At 46.1% G+C, this 23,237-nt stretch overlaps 1 protein-coding gene across 1 annotated transcript in view; it reads left to right on the forward strand.

Annotated features, from left to right (window-relative positions):
* Positions 1-16,730, forward strand: part of ppp2r3a (protein phosphatase 2, regulatory subunit B'', alpha) — a 30,969-nt gene extending 14,239 nt beyond the window's left edge. Inside the window, exons 2-12 of the mRNA XM_056296134.1 lie at positions 7,105-7,389; positions 7,960-8,063; positions 8,179-8,281; positions 9,127-9,201; positions 12,643-12,886; positions 13,481-13,529; positions 13,640-13,729; positions 13,862-14,037; positions 15,000-15,118; positions 15,663-15,769; positions 16,096-16,730. Of these exons, the coding sequence (XP_056152109.1) occupies positions 7,105-7,389; positions 7,960-8,063; positions 8,179-8,281; positions 9,127-9,201; positions 12,643-12,886; positions 13,481-13,529; positions 13,640-13,729; positions 13,862-14,037; positions 15,000-15,118; positions 15,663-15,769; positions 16,096-16,192 (1,449 nt within the window). The 3' untranslated portion in view covers positions 16,193-16,730. The remainder of the gene's footprint in view (positions 1-7,104; positions 7,390-7,959; positions 8,064-8,178; positions 8,282-9,126; positions 9,202-12,642; positions 12,887-13,480; positions 13,530-13,639; positions 13,730-13,861; positions 14,038-14,999; positions 15,119-15,662; positions 15,770-16,095) is intronic.
* Positions 16,731-23,237: the final 6,507 nt, after the last annotated feature.

Consider the following 23,237-nt stretch of genomic DNA (forward strand, 5'->3'; position numbering starts at 1 on the left):
TCCCTTCCCTCATCCCGTAATGCACCCGTCTGATCGATTCCCTCCAAAGGACGCTGACTCACCTGTTCCCATCGCGGCGGGGTGGGTAGGGGTGGGAGATGGGCTGCTTCACCGGACAGGGTGGGAGGGGTGGGGGGGGGGGTCTCGCACTTAACTCACACCTGCTCTTACTATGTCTACCCATCCTCCCCTACCCCCCCTCTCCACCTCCTTTTTCTCAGCCTATCGCTTTATATTCTCCATCTTTCTGTTGACCCCCCCCCCCCCCCAGAACACAAACACACACACACAAGTGAAGTACTGTTAACCTTGACTAATAACCTTGTATATCCTTCCTGTAAGGACGCACCGTGCCGGCCACCATGGTGCTCCTGCCTCCTACCTTAGCGAACTTGGCATGGCTGTATGTCTCTCATCGGTGGCGGGGGAACATCTCTCCATAGTCAGAGTCTCTGTTTCAGCCTGTTTCCGTTCGATTTTCACGTTTTATTTTCGCAAACGGTCGAGCGGGATGAAGTGAAGTGTGCCACTCGATTGGTGACAGGTGTTAGGACCCAGCGAAAAGGGTTTTTGGGGGGGGGGGGCAGGCTTAAACTGCTTGTCAGTCAGTAAGGAAAAGAGCACACAGCTGCCCACTGGCATCTGTTGTGACTCCCCTTATGCACACACACGCATGCATGCACGCACACACACACACACACACACACTCAGAGATGCTTCTTTGCACTGACATTTGTGATATAAGAAGTGTGCTGGACTTGACGGGACTGTATGTGTACAGGAAGTGGTGTGAACTAACTTTCAAGGACCGGACTAAGGGAAAGAAATTGGGAGACAGAGTGAGAGAGGAGGGGGAGGAGTCGGCGGGCGCTATCGGGCTGGTGAGAAAATAGTTGTGCACTCCCCTGATCATGCCCATTTGAAGATAGACACGAAGTAGTTATTGTATATCCCCCCTGAAGTGAGACGTGCTTGGGAAGATGTCAGTTGTGTGTGTGTGTGTGTGTGTGTGTGTGTGTGTGTGTGTGAGAGAGAGAGAGAGAGAGAGAGAGAGAGAGAGAGAGAGAGAGAGAGAGAGAGAGAGAGAGAGAGAGGGAGTGGGAGTGGGAGTGTGTGGTTGGTATGTGACCTTGGCTTTAGTACAGAGTCCAGTTGTTCCAAAGAATTCGGTAGGGTGTGGGATGAACAGAGGCCTGAGAAGCGCTACCCTAATACACAAGGTTGTTCTCTTGTTTTTATACAAAGCCAGTCTGCCCACACAAGCACTCAGAAATACACACACACAGCAATTATCTGTCTGTCCGATAAGCCAGTTTCCTGTTTTCAACATGCCATGGACACCTTATGCCAGCTGTGACACATCTGTGTACCGATGTTACACTGTCAGTATCCTAGCCCCCCCCCCCCGACCCTCCAGCTAGAGGTCCCCAGAGAGTAACCTCTTTTTCAAGATGCTCCTCTTCTTGTGAGACTGATTCATATCAATCACTATGCTTTTTTTTAAAAGTTTTTTAAAGTTTTTTTTTTTGGGTGTTTACCACCTTTATTAGTTGAGAGAGAGAGACAGGAAAGGCAGGGGAAAGAGAGAGAGGGGATGACATGCAGCAAAGGGCCCTGGCCGGATTCGAACCTGGGCCGCTGCAGTAAGGACTCAGCCTTATGTGGTTTGCACTCTACCAGGTGAGCCACCGGGGCGCCCCCACTATGCTTTTTTTTTTTGTATATCGAGTCAACATACCTTTTGGGGCATCCAGGTAGTGTAGCAGTCTGTTCTGTTGCCTACGAACACGGGGATCGCCGGTTCGAATCCCGGTGTTACCTCCGACTTTGTCGGGCATCACTGCAGACACAAGTGGCCGTTATCTGCGGGTGGGAAGCCAAATGTGGGTATGTGTCCTGGTCGCTGTACTAGCGCCTCCTGTGGTCAGTCAGGGCGCCTGTTCGGGGGGGAGGGGGAGCTGGGGGAATAGCGTGAGCCTCCCACCCACTACGTCCCCCTGGTGAAACTCCTCACTGTCAGGTGAAAAGACGTGGCTGGCGACCCCACATGTATCGGAGGAAGCATGTAGTAGTCTGCAGCCTTCCCCGGATCAGCAGAGAACTGTGACCGGGGAGGCTCGGAAGAGTGGGGTAATTGGCTGGATACAATTGGGGAGAAAAAGGGGGCAAAAAACCCCAAAACAAACATACCTTTTGTATCATGGTCTCCACATACTTGTGTATCCATCCATCCATCCATTATCCAAACCACTTATCCTGCTCTCAGGGTCATGGGGATGCTGGAGCCTATCCCAGCAGTCATTGGGCGGCAGGCGGGGAGACACCCTGGACAGGCTGCCACACCATCACAGAGCCTTGTATATATATACAGTGTTTTTGTCAATGGCCTTGGTAAGAAGACATTTTTTAAACTTGAATGTTAGATAGATAGCAGGGAATGCACTGACATGCTGTAGAAGGCAGCAGGACCGACACACACAGTGCAAATATTTGAATGTGGAATCGGGAAATTGAAGAGACCACTGGGCCCATGGGATTAGGATTGTTAAAATTTCAGTGGGTAAATCAGCTGGTGTTACCAAGATGTTAAAAAGTTGACCTCTTTGAAGATAGGAGGCTTCCTTCCAGCACCAGTAATGTGTTACCAGTTAATTATGACTGCCAATGTCATGGGCTCCCCATTCTCAGAGTAGTTTGGAGTGGATGGCGAGACCCCCCCCCCCATGGTGTCACTAGAGGGCACACGACTCTCCCTCTCCAACCTTCTGCAACAAACACAATGGTGCAAGTCTCCACTAGCGCCAGCAGATTCTGAGAAAGTTGCATTTTCTTTCTCTTTGACAGTGAGTGACAAGCACTGAAGTGTGAATATTGATACCAATTGTTGACAACTTGAACGGTAGACGTTCGAGTGTGCAGTCGTACTCTTGGAAGAGTTTTAAACTGGGACATGTGTTTTCTCTCCGGAGGGATGTCCTCTAGCTTTCGCATTACAGAATAGGGATCAGGATGGATATGGGCCGCACTGACATGGCACTGACTTGACTGGTGTAACTAGGATACATTTGGTACCAGCAGAGACTAATGGCTCTCTTATGCACGTGTAAGCCAACCCTGGTCGTACATACACTATAACACCACACACACACACACACACACACACACACACACACACACACACACACACACACACACACACACACACATAGTTAGTTTGCATCAAAGGAAATTGAATCAGTTCATCTGGAGACAATGTTTATTGACAGAAGTGTCAATAAACATTGCCTCCAGATGAACTGATTCAATTTTCTTTGATTTTCTTACCTGGATTATTGAGCATGCATAAAGATACTTAGTTTGCACTAGAGATGCTATTCATACGTTAACTGATTTAGACGGGTTTGCAAATGTTTAAAAGAAAAGTTCACTGCAGCCACTTCTAGAGGCTTCATTTTTTTTCTCTATTTCAACGTTATCACTTTTAGCCATGCATGATCCAGTATGAGTTCATGAACAGCCACCTGTTCATGATAATTAAAAATTAAAAATTTTAATATAATAAAATAAATAATAAAACAATGATAATAAAATAACCAATAAAATAAATAAAAATTAATAAAATTAAAATTGAAAATTAAAAATGTCTTAATGATAAATATGTTCAGATAATTCAACATGATCACTTTTAACCATGCATGGTCCAGTATGAGTTCATGAACAGCCAGATATCAACGTTGCCCCCTCTGTGCAGCCTCAGTGGTGCCGTTCACTCCATAATTATACAGTGGTCCATATTTTCAAACCATATTCACAGGCCTTGCATATACCTAGGCCTTATATGATGATGTGCTTCACATAACATTTGTTATTTCCGCGCTTGGTGTTGTACTTGTTGGGATGTAGCATGTCATTACCAGTAAAATGTCATCGTTTGTAATTACCAATGACAAAAATTACAGAATAAACATAACTTTCATAACTAACAGAATAAACATAACTAACTGGATGTAAAATTACTCTAAGGTATACGAGAATTAAAAAGGTTGCGGCAAAGGGAAATGATGTTCCAAGTGTCTGCCGGTCTAGTGTAATATGTCACTGGTATTTCTGGTGCTGGGCCTCCATTCAGATCTCCGTGTTCAGCCTGTTGAAAAAAAATCCTTCGGCTGATTTCTCACCACCATCCTACACGGCCACCCATGCATGAGCACACACACCCAGGCTTCCCGTCTACAGCAAAACAGTTTTTGGATCAAAAGTGCTTTGCATTCCAACTTCCTGATGGCTAACTTTAGTTGGAGGAGGGGGTTGAGTGGGGCACCAATCCTTTAAAGCACTATACACAGATATGCAACATGGATGAGCCCCCCTCTCAGGATAGCTTGTGTGTGTGTGTGTGTGTGTGTGTGTGTGTGTGTGTGTGTGTGTGTGTGTTGCCAGACCCCGGCATGGCTCATGTTTCTCAGCGCAGTTTGTCAGTACCCAGCTTGGAGCGACAGGCACCAGTGAGACTACTTTAGATCCGTACATCCAGAGCGAGACAGGGGGAGTCCAGAGCTTTTCTACACCAAAGAGAGAGGCTTTCTCTTGGGCCACATTTGTCTGTAGGTCGGCCCCGTACCATGCTTCTATCTCCTGGCTGGTGTGCTAGCCAGGGAGCCATAAGGAATATCTCTTTACACAGATGTGCTGCCGGATTATTGCTGCACCGGACGCTGCCTGGGAACAACATGTGTAAGAGGGCCGTCTGTAAAAGAGATTGTCCAAGTGCATGAGTTTATCTGTGTGGGCTCGGGCTCATGCGTTAAATGGAGACCTGGAGGAGGTGTTTCATATGAAATTGTGCAACGTGTGAGAGCCAGCCGGTGGATATTCCTGCATCCTCCTTGGCTGTGTGGTCTTTTTGGGTTGCCGCTGACCTTCTCCTCCCTGACACCTGGGCTTGCCAGAGGACTGGTTGGCCAGCATTATCTCCTGTCTCTGGCTAGCCGCTGGGTTCACAGTCATCGTGTCAGTAGTCGCGCCAGTGGCCGCGTCCGGTGGGGCGTTGTGTGTCCCGGCCCCCACCATGATGATCAAGGAGACGTCATTACGTCGGGACCCTGACCTGAGGGGTGAGCTCGCCTTCTTGGCCAGGGGGTGTGACTTTGTCCTCCCCTCGCGCTTCAAGAAGAGACTCAAGTCCTTCCAGCAACAGCAGGTCAGTCGGTGCACCGGGGGCAGGTTGTGTGCTGACGGGGGTGCAAGTTGAGACAAAATGCTCACTCATGAGAAATGCATACAACAACCAAACACACACACAAAGTAGTGACTCTCAAAAAAAAAATCCTTCTCAGGTCTCAATTGCTTGCTGTATGTCCCACACACAAATGCATACATAAGCAGATATACACTTTATGCACCTTGCACTATCTGCACATGTCTATTTCCATGCATACAGTAGTGCTCATTTCATACACACAGGGACATGCCAGGAGAGACAAACTATTCTGAGGCAGATACCAGCAGGGTATTAATAGGCCAGGAGGTACAGGAATAGAGTGATAGAATGAATGCTGTGAAAGGGAGCAGGGGGTGAGGAGGGCTACAGCTGTCCTGCTCAATACACACAGCATGGAGGCCGGCGACACACCAAACGCACACCAAATCCCAGGCACCAGGGATTATATACTCCAGGAGACAGTATTGTGGTGGTAATTAAATGCTCATTTGTTGCTTTTTTTTCTCTAGTGTGTGTGTGTCTAGAGGGTATTGCTCAATACACAAAATTTCATATAGTCATATATATATATATATGTATATATATATATATATATATAGTGGGGTTTTTGTGGAAACTGTCATTGGTATTGATGAAAGTGCTCAACAAATGAGGAGCGGAATATTAAGAAAGATATAGGAAAAAAACTTACTGCTACGAATTAAAGTTTTTTCCTTCATCTCTCTCAATAAATATCTATCCATCTATAGAGAGATAGAGATAGAGAGATGGCTAGATTTGTGTGAGAGAGTGGTTGTTGCTGAGTGAAGAAACCAAGCTTAGAGACTGTCTCTGCCTGTCTGTCTTTCTGTCTGTATCTGTCTGTCTGCCTGCCTGCCCGCCTCTCTGTCTGTCTGTTTGCCTGTCTGTCTGCCTGCTTCCTGTCTGTCTGTCTGTCTTCCTGCCCGTCTGTCTGTCTTCCTGCCCGCCTGCCTGCCTGCCTGCCTGCCTGCCTGTCTGTCTGTCTGGGTTGTGAATCAGTCGGTGGAAGGTGTCGATAGCAAAGCATTCTCCACTGGTGGTTTTGTACAGAATAATCATGTACTATCTTTGAAACCTACAGGATGGCTGGAGTTTATCTAGGCCCTCTTTGCTTTGGATTTTACTGCATTTCAGCAGTCCATTAATGAACAATAAGAGTTATAATTATTTTTTTTTTGCCGAACATAGCTTAACTGAAGACTGAAGACTTCTTTGTAGAAAGTTTTACTGCCCCCCCCCAACCTTAAATGAAGTGTATTTCCTCATTGCCTCCTACCCCGAATGCAGTTCTTTGGTATCTGGAGTACAGTCCTGCTAGTGTAGCGTGCCATTTTATAAACAAAACATTCTGCAGCCAACACAATGAAGACAAATCTTCCATTGTAAAGTCCTAAATCTGATTTTGGGCACATGTTTGTGGATATAATGATGATTTTGTGGCTCACATTTGGAGAAGGGGTTTATTAAATCAGTTGGAGAGTGTACAGTGTATTTAATATTGCTGTTGGCAAATGTGTTTTTCACATTTCCCATTCAGTCAGCTACCTCTCCTGAATGAGATTTAGATAGTTCCATTTGAATGCATTACTGTCGACTGATGGGTCCTTTTCCTGTGCCACCTGCAGCTGTTCCTGGCAAATATTTTAAAAAAAGGTTTTGACTTTATTGTCGACAGTGTGTTTGCTCATGGACTGACTTGGTGACTGAGTAAAAATCATTTATTCTTTATTTTTGTAAAACTAGTCTCTCTTTATCTGTACTTGCATAATCATCAGGATTAGGCCAAGGCATCCTTGACCCCTTAAAGAGCAGTTCATATTTCTTGTTCCTTCACAGACTCTTCTACTTCTCTCTCTCCACAGGTCCAATCCAAACCAGAGAAGAAACCAGGCACGCCTCCGCCGGCCCCAGCCCCTGCCCTACTCCAAGTTGTCCCTGCACCTCGCTCTCCCAGCCCGCCTCCGGTCCCGGTCATAGTCACACCTCCTCCCCCAGCTGTAAACATTCCCAGGTTCTACTACCCCCGCGGCCTACCAGCCCTGGGCCCGGCATCTAACCACGATGCAGCCATCGCCGCCATCGAGACAGCTTATGCTGAGTTCGAGGAGGAGAAGGCCGACATCTATGAAATGGGCAAGATTGCCAAGGTCAGCGGCTTAGCATGCAACAACATCCCTGGGATATATAACCTGTCTGAAACCTGTTGAGTCCCAACCCAGCAATTCATTTTACAGGCAGTAAACATTCGTCCCCTATCTGCCCATCACCTTCCTTTCATCTTATCTTTCCTTGACAGGGGGTAAGCGTTTATCGATTTACCTGGGACCCCCCCCCCCCCCGGTCAATAGAGGTTGTGGATGCAGCCAGTGGGTGTTCTTCGACTCCCATACCCGTCATGTGTAAAAGTTAATCATATACCAAAAACAAGAGGGCCATCCAGCTAATGAAACTGTTCTCAAGTCTGATATTTGCTTCATCCTTGAAGCTGGGTCATAATGCTTGCCGTTGCATGGGTACAGAGGCACATTCAAAGTTTTCAAACAGGTTTACCTCTAATAAGACTGTCCTAATAGACCTGCATCAAAAATCACATCTTTCCTTGGTGTAGGCCTTTTGAGTGTTGTAATCATTGATTTTGGCAGATGAAAGCTATTTGGCTCAGGTGGGGTAGTGCAACAGAGTGTAACGTTGGTGTAATTGGTCTTTTTTTTATGCAGGCGTGCGGGTATCCACTTTACTGGAAGGCCCCCATGTTCAACGCAGCAGGCGGAGAGAGGACAGGTTTCGTCTCTGTTCACTCTTTTGTTGCAACTTGGAGAAAGTGAGACACCCCCTGACCTTCATCTCATACAACTACAGTATCTGTCATCATATCAGAAGAATTAACTCTCACCATCTTACTTTCTCTTTCCTCTCCTCTCCTCTCCTCTACTCAGGTTATTGCACAGTTGCCATGACGATGCATCTAAGTTTATTTACCTGCTAGCCAAGCCTGGTGGTAATTACCTGGAGCAGGAGGATTTTATTCCTCTTCTGCAGGTAAATGGAAGATCAATATCAGTGAATCAGTGGAGCAATGACTGGATCAATGAGCGACTCAACCAATGAATCTGTCTATCTATCTATCTATCTATCTATCTATCTATCTATCTATCTATCTATCTATCTATCTATCTATCTATCCATTCATTCGTCATCTATCTATCTATCTATCTATCTATCTATCTATCTATCTATCTATCTATCTATCTATCTATCTATCTATCTATCTATCCATTCATTCGTCATCTATCTATCTATCTATCTATCTATCTATCTATCTATCTATCTATCTATCTATCTATCTATCTATCTATCCATTCATTCGTCATCTATCTATCTATCTATCTATCTATCTATCTATCTATCTATCTATCTATCTATCTATCTATCCATCTATCCATCCATCCATTCGTCATCTATCTATCTATCTATCTATCTATCTATCTATCTATCTATCTATCTATCTATCTATCTATCTATCTATCTATCTATCTATCTATCTATCTATCTATCTGTCTATCTATCTATCTAGCTTCACACTGTATGTGAACTATTCTATTTAAGGCAGTCATGTACTTCATGCGAGGTACAAGCTTGCTGAACTCTAGCAGACATGACAGACTCGTGGCTGAAGAGGGAGGCAGAGTTTCTGTTAAATGATCAGAATTCTTGCTTGAACACAAGATTTCAGGGGCGTTAACCTTAAACGCACGACACCGTCTCTGCTTATTACATTCCTCCGTAAATTCCTCCTAGGTTTCTGTCTAAATTACTTTCTTTCTTTTTTTTCCTTTGCTGTATGTGTGTCTGTCCATGTTGTTTTTGTGACATTGTGTGACTAGGACATCGTGGATACCCACCCGGGGCTGACATTTTTGAAAGATGCCCCTGAATTCCACTCCCGCTACATCACCACGGTGGGTGGCAGATAGCAGCAGTTGCCGAGTTAACTGTTGGGCTTGACATATTCTTCATACGCCTTATTCTGTTATCCTCTTTCAATGTTGTATTCTGTAAATTGTGTGAACACAACAACCATTGCACATTGTCCGTCTCGGGAGAGAGAGCCCTCCTCTGTTGCTCTCCCTGAGGTTTCTTCCTATTTTTTCTCCCTGTTAAATGTTTTTTTTTTTAGGGAGTTTTTCCTTATCTGATGTGAGGGTCTAAGGACAGGATGTTGTGTTGCTGTAAAGCCCCCTGAGGCAAATGTGTGGTAATGGGCTATATAAAGACTTGAGTTGATCAAGGTTGGTCCAGTTTGTCTTGGTGCATGCTCAGTAATCCAGGTGAGAAGATCAAAGAAGGTTGACTCAAGTTCATCTGGATACAATAAACATTGTATCCAGATGAACTGACTCAACCTTCTTTAGTTGGACCAACTTCTTTTCTATCTGAAGACACAGCGTTTTGATGTCCTGTAAGTTACACTTGAAGACTGACTTAAGAGTTCACATGTAAGATTAACAGGCAATATGATTTCATTATCAGTGTAAAACATTTACGTGTTTGGTCGCTGGTCAGTGGACTAGTCAGTACAGCTTTCAATCCTGCTTTTTTCTTTTCTCTTTTCTTTTTTGCTTTTAACCGCAAAAGAAAAGATTCCCATTTTACATTCTGGTTGTTTTTCTTCACTTTCTTTTCCGTCAATATTTTGGTCAGAATATTTTTTTTTGCAATTTATTTATTTATTTTGACCCCCCCCCTTTTCTCCCCAATTGTACCCAGCCAATTACCGCACTCTTCCAATCAGAATCAGAATACTTTATTTCAAGCCATCCCGGTCGCTGCTCCACCCCCTTCTGCTGACCCGGGGAGGTCTGCAGACTACCACATGCCCCCTCCGATACATGTGGAGTCGCCAGCCGCCTCTTTTCACCTGACAGTGAGGAGTTTCGCTAGGGGGACGTAGCACGTGGCAAGATCACACTATTCCCCCCAGTTCTCCCTCCCCCCAGAACAGACGCCCCAACCGAAATACTTCAGAACAACGGCCTACTCTGTCTCCTGCCATTTAGTCACGTGTACGCAGGTTTTCATTCCGGTCAGACATAAATGAACACACCTCTAAGCAGAAGAGGGGGCGCTAATCGGGTTTACAGTCAAAGAGCTTGCTTGAGTAAAACGTGTGCAGATCTTTTGCCATAGAGCTTGGGTGTTGGGACTTTGGTCAGACTTCGACACGCAATCCCATCTTAGCATTTTGCTGAGCGGGCTCTGAGGAATTGGCAAGTCTCAGTCGTCCTTTTTTGCTTCATTGTGATGATAACGCGGAACTGCTGGGTGGACGTTTCTAGTCCATGGTGTTGTTTCTTTGTGTGCGACTACGTATTGTTATGATAATGACTATAATTAAGTCTTGAGCTGTTTCTGTCTTGCTGACTAGGCCTAAATTGTGCCAGAGCTTTCAATCCGTATTATGTCATGGCTGACGGCTTTGTTATATAACCTTGTGTTCGTTTTTACAGCGCTTTGTCACTTTGTTAAGAAAAGTGTGGTGCAAATGTGACAGAACAGCAAAGACCAGATGTGCTCACAGCCTTACCTCACTTTCTGTGGCCGAAAATGGAAAAGACTCAGAACAGACACTGCTGACAGACCTAATTTTTTTTTTTTGCGCTCTCGTTCAATTAAGGCCACAAATATGTAAAATTACACGAGAATATGCCATGGTTTACAGACTACACCAGAGCATGCCGTGGTTTGAATGACTCCGAGGCATGCCGTATATGTTAAATCGAAAAAAGTTAAAAACAGCTTGTGCAAAGGTTACAAAATTGTCAGCACGAATGGTATTCAAGGTGATATTTGATACCGAAAAGTGCTCAGCATTGAGAACTGGCACTTGGTCAGCAACAGCAGTTCCGTGCACCTCCAGTTACTTCAGCAGCTCAGTGCTTCTGGGTGTGTGTGTCTGTGAATATGTATGGACACCGGGACAGCTGCAACACGCGCGACACGAGGCCGAGGGTCTGCCGCTCGGAGAAGCGTAAAGGAGAGCGATGCGAGGTCTGGTGCGTCAGTTTGTGATGACCTCACGGAAATGCTGATGCCCCCTGCAGCTCACGGCTATCAAGGGCCCCCCGACTCTACAAATGTCCATATTTAGACACTTCCTTCAATCCGGGCCAGCTGATCTCATACTGTATGAGATATTAGTAGCCCTGGGAGGTCCTTGTATCAGGGAATAGGCACCAATCTATGCTGCCAAAAGCTATTAAGTGTTGTGTGTCGGGGGGGGGGGGGGGGTATGCATTGTCTTCAGCATGGAGTTAAGACCGCTGTTCTTAGAATTAAGAGTTAGGAATCAAGACCCAAAACCGCAAATCCCGTAGCTTTCTATTTCTATTATGCCGGTTGGTAACACTTGAATTTATCTGCTCATTGCTGCTTTGGATCAAAGCATCTGCTAAATGACCGAATGTAGATGTAAATGCAAAAAAGACGTCGAACCTGTTGCTAGCAGGGGTGTCCCACACGGTAGGGAGAGTATGTTCACGTGATGTCAGGGGGGGGCAGAGTATTTGTCTTGTAGGTGCCATGTATGATTTAGGGACCCTTATGTTAATCAAAAGCAGAGATAAATGAGGGCATCCGGCTGGCGTGGTGGTCTATTCCATTGCCTAACAACACGAAGACCGCTGGTTCGAATCCCTGTGTTACCTCCAGCCTGACCGGGCATCCCCACAGACACAGTTGGCCGTGTCTGCAGGTGGGATGCTAGATGCGTGATTTTTTTTTCGTACCCGTTTTCCGGGAACTCTGCCTCTGATTGGCTAGTACTCATTGCCTCTGTTGGTTAGGTTGGTTAAGATTAGGGTTAGGGTGGGGTTAGGGATAGGGTTAGCCGATCAGAGATAGAGTAGGGGTGGGTCTTCCCGGAATCCAGGTTGGAAAAATAATAACAGTCCCGGAAAACGGGTACGGAAAAAAATCATGCACGCCAGATGTGGGTATGTGTCATGGTCGCTGCACTTGCGCCTCCTCTGGTCAGTCAGGGAGCCCATTCAGGGGGGGAGGGGGGAATAGCATGAGCCGCCCACGTGCTCGTCCCCCTGGCGAAACTTCTCACTGTCAGGTGAAATGAAGCAGACAGCAACTCCACATGTATCAGAGGAGGCATGTGGTAGTCTGCAGCCCTCCCCGGGTCGGCAGAGGGGGTGGAGCAGCGACCGGGATGGCTAGGAAGAGTGGGGTAATTGGCTGAATACAATTGGGGAGAAAAAGGGCGGGAGAAAAAAAAAAGGAAAATATTAAATAAATAAATAAATCACTTGCTAATGAACCAACAACCCCAGCATCAATCAGTTCAAACAAATAACTGCCGTTGACCGATCTCCTTTTCTCCTCCGATGCGCCAGGTGATCCAGCGGATATTCTACGTGGTGAACCGCTCGTGGACGGGCCGCATCACTATGATGGAGCTGCGAAGGAGCAACTTCCTGCAGACCCTGGCCCTGCTAGAAGAGGAGGATGACATCAACCAGATCACTGACTACTTCTCCTACGAACACTTCTACGTCATCTACTGCAAGTTTTGGGAGTTGGACACTGATCACGACCTCTACATCGACCCCAAAGACCTAGCGAGATTCAACGACCATGGTACAAATCAAACAGTCGGTCAGTCAGTCAGTCAGTCAGTCAGTCAGTCAGTCAATTATGCAGTAAACCACTTAGGGAGGTTGTCCTTTAGGACCCTGTGGTACCAAGCCGCCTTCTTATTGTGGGGTTCATGGGGCGAGACGCGGATTCCCACCAGCCTTTGGGGCGAGGGGGGGGCATTCTGTTTCCAACCCTTTGCCCTGAACTCACTTTGGAGGGTGGCAAAAAAGGAACATACTATTTCTCCTATTGGAATTAAAAGAATATTACTAAAATGAAATTATTTTTGGTTGGTCATTGACATGGCTGCTGCATTTTCTAAAGGAATTTCATTGATGAAAAAACTAGTTCTTTATTAAGTTTTCTATCAGATGCTAGCAAAAAAACTTAGCTGCAACTCTCCTAAGCATCTGCCTGTTTATATTGGGTGATGCAGAATCTTTTTTGTGTAACTTTGTTAAAAATGAGGCAAACTTGAGTTAAGTTGCCCGGTACTAGAACTGTTTATTCTGCATGATTTATCCATTTGTCTTGGTGTAATTTAACATAATCGCCCGTGTGCTGATGCTGGCTTATTCCCCTCTCCTTTCACAGCTTCTTCCAACAGAATCATTGAGAGAATGTTCTCAGGGGCGGTCACTCGGTAAGCCGGCACACACACACACACACACACACACACACACACACCAGAGCGCTTGAGTTCATCATGATAGGCGTAGTGAATATGAATGAATCCATCTTTGTTGTTTCCAGGGGCAACTGTGTGCAGAGAGAAGGCAGGATGAGCTACGCTGAGTTTGTCTGGTTCATCATCTCTGAGGAGGACAAGAAAAACCCCACCAGGTAATACAGTTCTGTGTGTGTGTGTGTGTGTCTGTGTGTCTGTGTGAGTGTGATTGTGAAGACCAATGCATCACTAGAGTTTGTCGCTGTACCTGGTGTGGGACTCTTATCTTTCTTTCTTTGTCTCTTCAGTATAGAGTATTGGTTCCGGTGCATGGACGTGGATGGGGATGGGGTCTTGTCGATGTTTGAGTTGGAGTATTTCTATGAGGAGCAGTGTGAGAGGATGGAAGGAATGGGCATCGAACCCCTGCCCTTCCAGGACCTGCTCTGCCAGATGCTCGACTTGGTTAAACCAGAGAGCCAAGGTGAACAAATCAAACCTTTCTGTCTATCCATGTCTCCATTTTGGTCTACTACTACTACTACTACTACTACTTTTGGCTGCTCCCATTAGGGGTCACCACAGCGGATCATCCGTTTCCATCTCTCCCTGTCCTCTGCATCTTCCTCTGTCACACCAGCCACTTGCATGTCCTCCCTCACCACACCCATAAACCTTCTCTTTGGCCTTCCTCTTTTCCTCTCCCCTGGCAGCTCCATATTCAGCATCCTTCTCCCAATATACCCACTATCTCTCCTCCACACATGTCCAAGCCATCTCAATCTTACCTCTCTTGCTTTGTCTCCAAACTGTCCAACCTGAGCTGTCCCTCTAATATACTCATTCCTAATCCTGTCCTCCTTCATCACTCCCGATGAAAATCTTAGCATCTTCAACTCTGCCACCTCCAGCTCCACCTCCTGTCTCTTCATCAGTGCCACTGTCTCCAAACCATACAACATAGCTGGTCTCACTACCATCTTGTAAACCTTCCCTTTAACTCTTGCTGGTACCCTTCTGTCGCAAATCACTCCTGACACTCTTCTCCACCCACTCCACCCTGCCTGCACTCTGTTCTTCACCTCTCTCCTGCACTCCCCGTTACTTTGAACAGTTGACCCCAAGTATTTAAACTGATATGCCTTCATTACCTCCACTCCTTGCATCCTCACCATTCCACTATCCTCCCTCTCATTCACGCATATGTATTCTGTCTTGCTCCTACTGACTTTCATTCCTCTTCTCTCCAGTGCATACCTCCACCTCTCCAGGCTCTCCTCAGCCTGCACCCTACTCCAGCTACAGATTATTCCATATACAGATTATTATTATTAGTCTCCATTATGGTCCATCTCTCTGATATCGCTCTGCATTTGTGTACATGTCTGTATGCTTGTCCGTGTGCGTGTGTGTGCGTGTGTGTGTGTGTGTGTTCAACTTCCCCAGGTAAGATAACCCTGGGTGATCTGAAGCGCTGTCGAATGGCTCACATATTCTTCGACACCTTCTTCAACCTGGAGAAATACCTGGACCACGAGCAGCGAGACCCCTTTGCTGTGCAAAAGGTCTGTATGTGCACCTCTTAGCTGCAGTAATGGATTATGCCTACTATCTTTTCTTTACACCAGAAATAATATTTGGTTGTGAGGTATTTAGAAATGATGAACACAAAAACCATCAAGCAGACAGTTAAAAGATACATACAGTAATTCAGCCAAGTTCATGATTTTAATTTCTCTTCGTCCCCATGGGTGATTAAATTTTGCAGAAAATGTTAGAAATGACATTGTCTTTTTTTAAATCGGGGATGTGTTTGACAAACTGCACAATATTTGTTACATAGCTTACAAACTAGATCCTTCTTTTTACCGACTGCATCCAAACATATGGGAAAAACAAGTCAAAGTGAAACGCTTGCTGTTTTCTTGCGAAACATGCAGAACTGTGCTGCCTGTGCATGCAGGCCAGTTCCTGTACATCCAATATGCTGTATTTTATATATAGATGTCCACGCTTTTTCAACTACTGTGTTTCTGTTTGCAATTTTCTTGTACATGCTGACGTTTGCGTTGTGTGTGTGTGTGTATTTGTTTGTGTGTTGTGTTCCAGGACATTGACAGTGATGGCCCTGAGCCATCAGACTGGGATAAATATGCTTCAGAGGAGTATGAGATCCTGGTGGCAGAGGAGACCGCTAATGAACAGCTACATGAGGGGTACGACACAGCCATGCATTGTTTCTCTCTCTCACACACACACACACACACACACACACACACACACACACACACACACACACACACACACACACACACACACACACAAGCTTGTGGGCAGTAAGGCGTATACATATAAACACACACAGCTGTACTCACAATTGCTTTATTTTTCCTTTCACTTTTTTCGAGGAACTAAGTGTCTGTCAAAATTAGTCAACATCAAGAAGCCCGCTCCCCTTAGTTACTCTGAACGAGCTAGTTCAGCATGATCCCCTCCTGTAATTAGCTGCTAATGACTGTGTCCATTTGCTTCCCCTTTCCAGGTCATTTGAGGATGACTACGAGGCTGACGAGCTGCAAGTTCCTGGCGAGATCGGGAATAAGATGGAGAAATTGGTCATATCTGACCTGTCGGCATAAAAATTCTCATTCTTGGGGCCCCCGTGCCCACCCCCTCCCCCAGACACGCAAGGTGGAAAAACAGGGGGACAAATGGGGTCGGAAGAAATGAATGGAGTTAAGAGTGCCAATAGATAAAAGAGAAGGCCGGGTGAAGGAAGCCCGGCTGTTGTCTCGCGACGAATCTCGAGTCTGAGACCCGAGGGTCGTCTCAGAGCAGACGGCGTAGTGAATTTGTGTGCATGTGTTTGTAACTGTAAACCAAGACTGCAACCGGTGCAATAACACATTTGTATTTTTACAGAAAAGGGTGTTTGGCCACCTCTAAGCTCTTCAGCCCACCTGAAAGCACAAAGGCATCAAAAGAGAAGAGGGGTATGATAAGCTCTAAATGGATCATGAACTCTAAAAAAAAAAAAAAAGTATTAACTGTTAAGACCTGAAGCTGCCATTGTTAGCGACAATCCTGCCAGAAGACAATCAATGGTCCTTTGTTTTTACAAGTATTACTGTGCTAATCACAAGATCAGTAGACAGGTAGCCTGCAGGTTAAACTGACAGACAGGTCTAGCGCCCATTATACAAAGAACGCCAGACCTGAGAGACAGACAGGACGGAGAGACGTTGCTGTTGCGACAGTTAATTGCTCAACAGCACCGTGTCACTGCGCTCCCTGCGGAGGAAGTTGTTAAAACAACAAGTTCCTTTCTTCAGGGTGGGGTCCGGTTGGCAACGCAGCTTGTCTGATGGGCTCCTCCCGGTGGCCTCTCCGCGCCACTGCACGCTGACGCCGCGTCGACGTCACTGTCAGGCCCGCAGAGCTCCAGTAATGGCCGGGTAGTAACCTTTCCACGAGGGAGGCCGCGCCGACAGGACGGCCCGAGCGGGTCTATTTTTAGAAAGACATTATCGATGCACCGCGTCTGGAATCCCTTTGTGGTGTCATCGCTTGGAAGGCGAGGACCGGAATGTTCCATCCATTCTCCATGATGAGTCGCTCCCCCCAGTCGGTCTCACGGTGGAGGGATCTGTACATAAGCAAGAGTGATTTCCACTAAGAAACATATCAAACTCTCTGGTAGAGTTGTCCACACATTTCCTTTGGAGAAATGCTGATTTTCACACACACACACACACACACACACACACACACACACACACACACACACACACACACACACACACACACACACACACACACACACACACACACACCAAAACATGTTTGTAATAACACTATGCCCTGAGTGTGCAAAATATCAGCAACACCCTCCTAATATTGCATCGTAACCCACCCACCTACTCAGTTCTCAATTGGGTCAAGATGTAACACGTCACTCCTCCCCTCCCCTCCCCTCCCCTCCCTGGCATTTATCCACGTGTCCCTGGGATCCCCCCGGTCTGTTGGCTTTGCAGAAGGAGACGGTGTCATTAATATTTTATACACTCAGTGTAAATATGCATAAGAACTGTGAGTAGTTCCCACCCGTCTCGTGCCATCACCCCCTCTCGTGCCCCCCGTAGGTTTGTGTAACACAAGAGTGAAAAGCTAGCAATAATCACCTAGTCGCTGTAAAAGCTAGCTGCCAGCAATATTGCCTAGCTTTTGTTTGCGGAACGTCCTCTTCCATATTTATTTAAAAACATGTCGTCAGGTCGTTCAAGAGGGAAACTTTTTTTTTCTTTTCTTTTTTTTTTAAACTGTCAAGTCTTTCTGTAGCTGTCAAACAGTTCTAGAAAATTGTTCTTGAAAAACCTCACTGTCATATTCAATGGTCATTCTGTACACACAAAAAAATAACACAAAAAAACTGTCTTTTTTTTTAATGTCCATTCACACCTTAACTGACAAACACACTGTACCGTGGACATCTCTTAACTCCATATTTACTGTGCTGCACTCACAAAGACAGGTGTGTGTGAGAGAGAGAGAGAGAGAGAGAGAGAGAGAGAGAGAGAGAGTGCGTGTGTGTGTGTGTGTGTATGTGTATGTGTATGTACACTGCCTGCACTGTAATAGCTAGGGACATTTGTTTGCCTGTAAATCTCTGATAGAGGAGTGTGCCATGCGGAGCTCTCGGACTGAAGCTGTTATATGACGTGGTTGTTGCCATGGGGACAGTGTTCCCAGGGTTGGTGTTTATTCTTATATAACTCTTATTAGGAACCGGACCAACTCTTGTGCTCAAGGGTTTCAAGTTCACCAGCATATACCTCTCTCTCTCTCTCTCTCTCTCGCTCTCTCTGTCACTTACTGTACACACCTGTAAAGACAGGGGTCACCCCCCTCCCACACACACACGCACACACAGTCTCGATTCAGAAGGAGAGAGAGAGAGAGGACTCCTGCACACTGGAAAGCCTTGAGGACCATGAGTTTCTCCCGTTTGCTCTCTAGCTCGTGTTCATGTGCCTGACTGTGTATTTAACTTTATATTTCAACAAACAAGCCATTGTACTGTAGATGTAACAGCTCTGTTTTTGATTTATTTTAACAGTTTGTATTGCTGTGCCACTGTGTGGCGTGTTGCTGGGAGGGGGCGGGAGCGGGGGGTGGGGGTTAAATTATGGCAGTGGTTTGTGTTTGGTGAACAGTGATGATGTCATCATGGGGCAGAATTTCCTGGAGGATTGTGATCCAAAGCCTCGCCTACCTGACAATCACAAAGATTCGAAGATACACCTGGTACAGAGACCTCTAACACTGGTGCGCGCGCACACACACACACACACACACACACACACACACACACACACACACACTGATGCTCCCACACTGCCGCTCACACACTCTCAAAGAGACTAGTCCATCCAAAAAAGAATCTAAAAAGGAAGAGGGTGTGACTTCTCCCGATGCCTTTTTGGCTCTATGCAAAGCGTCCTGGTGCTCTGCTCACCCACCCGGCAAGAAGAGAAGCCATTAGGAATAATGTTTCTACCCAGAGACAATCTGTACACCTAGAGGACTTTTACTTTTAAAATAAGTCTACTGAAGCCGGTAGAGAGGACTTTTACTTTTAAGTACTTCCTCCTTGCAGAGAGACTTGAAGCGTCTACATGTTAAAATCCTGATGGTATTGCATTGGCATGGTGTTTTCTTTCAACCTTTACTTTTTTTCTGTCATTTTCCCCTGTTTTTTCTTTCTTTCTTTCTTTCTTTCTTTCTTTCTTTCTATTTTTGCATTTTTTCCCTCATTTTTCCTCATTGTCTTCTTCCTTTCTGCTTCCCTTTTAAAACTGAGTTAAAATAAAGATGTTTTAAGGAAATGTATCCTTTGTGAGAATCCTTGATCTTGTTGTGACCCTTGTGTGTACACTTACACACACACACACACACACCACAATCTCATTATTTCCTCCCTGTGTATACACACACACACAGATCTATTTAGAGTTTTTTTATTTTTGCTGCGTGTTATCTGCTGGCGCTCTGGTGTGTTTTCATAACTTGCCTGTATCCTACCAGTACGCGGCGGCTCCATATCATGTCCACCTCTCCTTCGTAGGTCGTGTGAAAGAGCAGACGCTACGGCTTAAAGAGCTGAATCAAGCTACCCTGCAGGCGCCATCTAAACGTATGGACATTAGGTGGTGTAAAGGGGGCTCAGCATGCTTCTGTGGATCACTAGTATGAGGGCAGGTAGAACAGCCAGCCAGGATGCAGTCTGTCTGGGTTGCTAGCTGTTGTGTGGCCTGCTGGACAGCGGCCAGGTGCAAAAGTGCAATAGTTGTGCATAAAACAAGCTGGATGAAGATTGTTTTAACCACACATCTACGGGTCGGACTGCAGAGCTATTCGCATATAATGTAGTACAAATGTGGAAGTATGCAAATCATATGTAAGTCATACAGCCCGTCTGGTTGTGTAACTCTTCAAACTCTAAACCACTTTTCAGACTAATTAATTAGGGACATTGAGTGTAGGCATGCAAGAAATGTCCCTTGCAGCGGGACAGCGTGAGCTAGCCGATGACCGCTCACACCCACACACTCGAGCATTTCGGAGGAAAATTCTGTGGTCCAGGAAATGGCGGAATGCTGATTCCATTCACTGTGAGTTCTTATTCAGAAATGTCTTGGACAGAGATCGGCATACCTGATGTAAGCAGCTCCGCAGTGAACGACACAAACACTTCATGTCATTGTTGCGCGCTCCCTGGGCCACGGCGGCTGGCGTCAGCGTTGCCATGGCAAACGGAGAGCAAAACAGGAAGCCATTTCGAAGTGTCGTGCGGTGTTGATCGTTTTATTGATGGAAAAGTACTAAGTGGGAATTCCCCGGGTTAATCGCGTTTAATGAGTAAGACAGGGAGCGTCTTCGTCACGGAGGCTGTGCCCTTCCTTTGATGTCACAATAGTTTACTACCCCACAGGTGTCTACGAGCTGGTGTGTGAACGCCGCACGTCTGTGTTCATGGCTGTGCGTCTTAGTTGGAAAATGCTCCCTACGCTGTTGTCTTTTTCTTTTCTTTTTTTAATCAGCGATGCCCCCACATGGATGACCTTGGCAAGTGCATCAGTTTCTGCACAGTCGATTTCTGTCATTTGTGTGGATTTCTGTTTCAGTTTGTGTGTGTGTGCGTGTGTGTGTGTGTGTGTGTGTGTGTGTGTGTGTGTGTGTGTGTGTGTGTAGTGTGTGTGTAGTGTGTGTTTGTCTGCAACTTCTTCATCCTGTGCACAATCATGTCATTGTAGATGTTTGCCATCGCCACGGCAATATTGTGCTGTTCTGATCCTACCTGCTACTAGGGATACTAGCTAGCTGTTGCTACTGCTGCCTCTAAGTGGCCTCTGTTGGACATCTATCCCACAGCTAAGCTGTACTCTTACCGGACATAGCTTTCCCAAACATCGGGAAACACCTGGACAATACTGTCTGGAGTGACACCACTTAGATTATCCGTCTCTCTGCTTGCACCGTCATCTTCTTCCTTTCTCCTTTCATCATTGTCATCTTCTCACCAAATGATCCCTAAAAAAGTAAGAAAGCACGCGTTTTTCGTTTTTCGTTTTTTATATATATATATCATCCCGTCCTCATCTTCCATCAAGCCATCCATTATCCAGACTGCTTATCCTGCTCTCAGGGTCGCATGCTGGAGCCCATCCCAGCAGTCATTGGGCGGCAGGCGGGGAGACACCCTGGACAGGCCGCCAGGCCATCACAGGGCCAACACACACACACACACACACACACACACACACACACACACACACACACACACACACACACACACACACATTCACATCTAGGGACAATTTAGTATGGTTGATTCACCTGACCTACATGTCTTTGGATTATAGGAGGAAACTGGAGCACCCGGAGGAAACCCAAACAGACACGGGGAGAACATGCAAATGCCACATAGAGGACAATCCGGGACGACCCCCAAGGTTGGACTACCCCGGGGCTCAAACCCAGGACCTTCTTGCTGTGAGGCAACCGCGCTAACCACTGCGCCACCGTGCCGCCCCGTCCTCACCTATCCACTCACATTTCGAAAAAGGGGGGTGGGTGGATATTAAGAGGATCTCAGTAGTGGTGTGTGTGTGTGGGGGGGCAGGGGGGTGATCACAGAAGCCTACCCAGAGTTGTCTAATGCCAGTGTGTTGCCTTTCTACTCAGCTCATATTTTAGTGGTCTAACATGCTGGACCCCATGTGTATGACCTATCTTGGTATTTTTTATGCCCCCATATTAAGTTGGTAATCCAGAGGGGGTTGCTTGTAATGTGTGTGGCCCGCTACACACACGCGTTAGAACATTTTTAGATTTTCTCCCTCACGGAGCAAGAGCAGCTGTGTGATGCGGTCTCGTTTGTTTAGTTGAATTTTCCCCAGCGCAGTCAGTTCTACCATCCTAGACCCATACCAACATGCTTTCAGCTCAAAAAAGGAAGGAAAGAAAGGTTTACCACCTCTTTAAATCTGGACATGCATGATTTAGGGCCTCTGAAGAGGACTGAAACAAGATTTTTCTCTAAATCGATACACGACCATCTGAAATAATGCACATTTCCATGTGACTTGATGGCATTTGAATTGACCGCTTTATGGCTCGCTATAAAAGTTATCATAAAATCAAGACATTTGTTTTTTGTTCCTGCGGCTCTGGGGATAATCGTATGTTCTTTATTGACACGATGACCTTAGCGTCTTCCAGGAAGCATAAACCAGAAAGGATTTTTGAATAAAAACCTCTCAATTGCAGAATAAATGTTGCCTTTTAAATTGGCTACCGCTGTGACTTCATAGTCCTTCGAACTAGGACGTGGTTTCTCGGGACCGTCGTTCACAGTACAAACAAGCCTGTGGAAATGTAAACCAGGGATTTCGTTGTGGGGGGTTATTGTTCCTGAGGCAAGGAACGTAACAGGAATCATGTAATCGCTGGCGAGAGCCCATGCTGTGACAAGCACATGAGCAACTTGCCTCCCATCCAAAGGTCAGAGATGACTGGTCATTGTTTGAAATGGCATTCCGCTTCTTTCCATAAAGGTCAGGGGCGAAGCAATTAGCCAACCGCATCATGGCACTGTCTCCCTGGAGCATGGACATTCCGCTGGGATGATTGCTGCCACCTACCCCATGATGATGTCATCAGCACTGATGTCATGAACATGACATGATCGCCAGCTCTAGAAACTTGCACGGATTCCCCAAGACCATAGCACTTCAGATAAGGACGTCTGGAAAGGGGGGGGGAGAAAACGCTTCAAGAGAACAAGTGAAAACAACGTCGCTTATCAGAGAGAAGGAGAAGGAGAGAAAGGGCGAGCAAGAGAGTGTTTCAGCCATAATACAGTGTCCTTGTGTCTGGTGTGTTCTTGAGTGAGGAGGAGCCCTTAAGGTTGGACCAAAAATAACAAACAGGGCAGTAATCTCACGGAGAAGTATGCCAGCGTGATTCAGTTCAGCCATTCACCCATTTGTTTGCCTCATCTACTTTGTTTCAGAGTCCCAGGGCGGTGGGTCCCTGTCCCAGCATACATTGGACAGAAGACAGGGAGACACCCCAGACAGATCCACAGACTATTGCAGGGCCAACACACATCCATACAATCAC

Source organism: Lampris incognitus, chromosome 16, assembly GCF_029633865.1.
Source record: "Lampris incognitus isolate fLamInc1 chromosome 16, fLamInc1.hap2, whole genome shotgun sequence".
Classification (NCBI taxonomy): domain Eukaryota; kingdom Metazoa; phylum Chordata; class Actinopteri; order Lampriformes; family Lampridae; genus Lampris; species Lampris incognitus.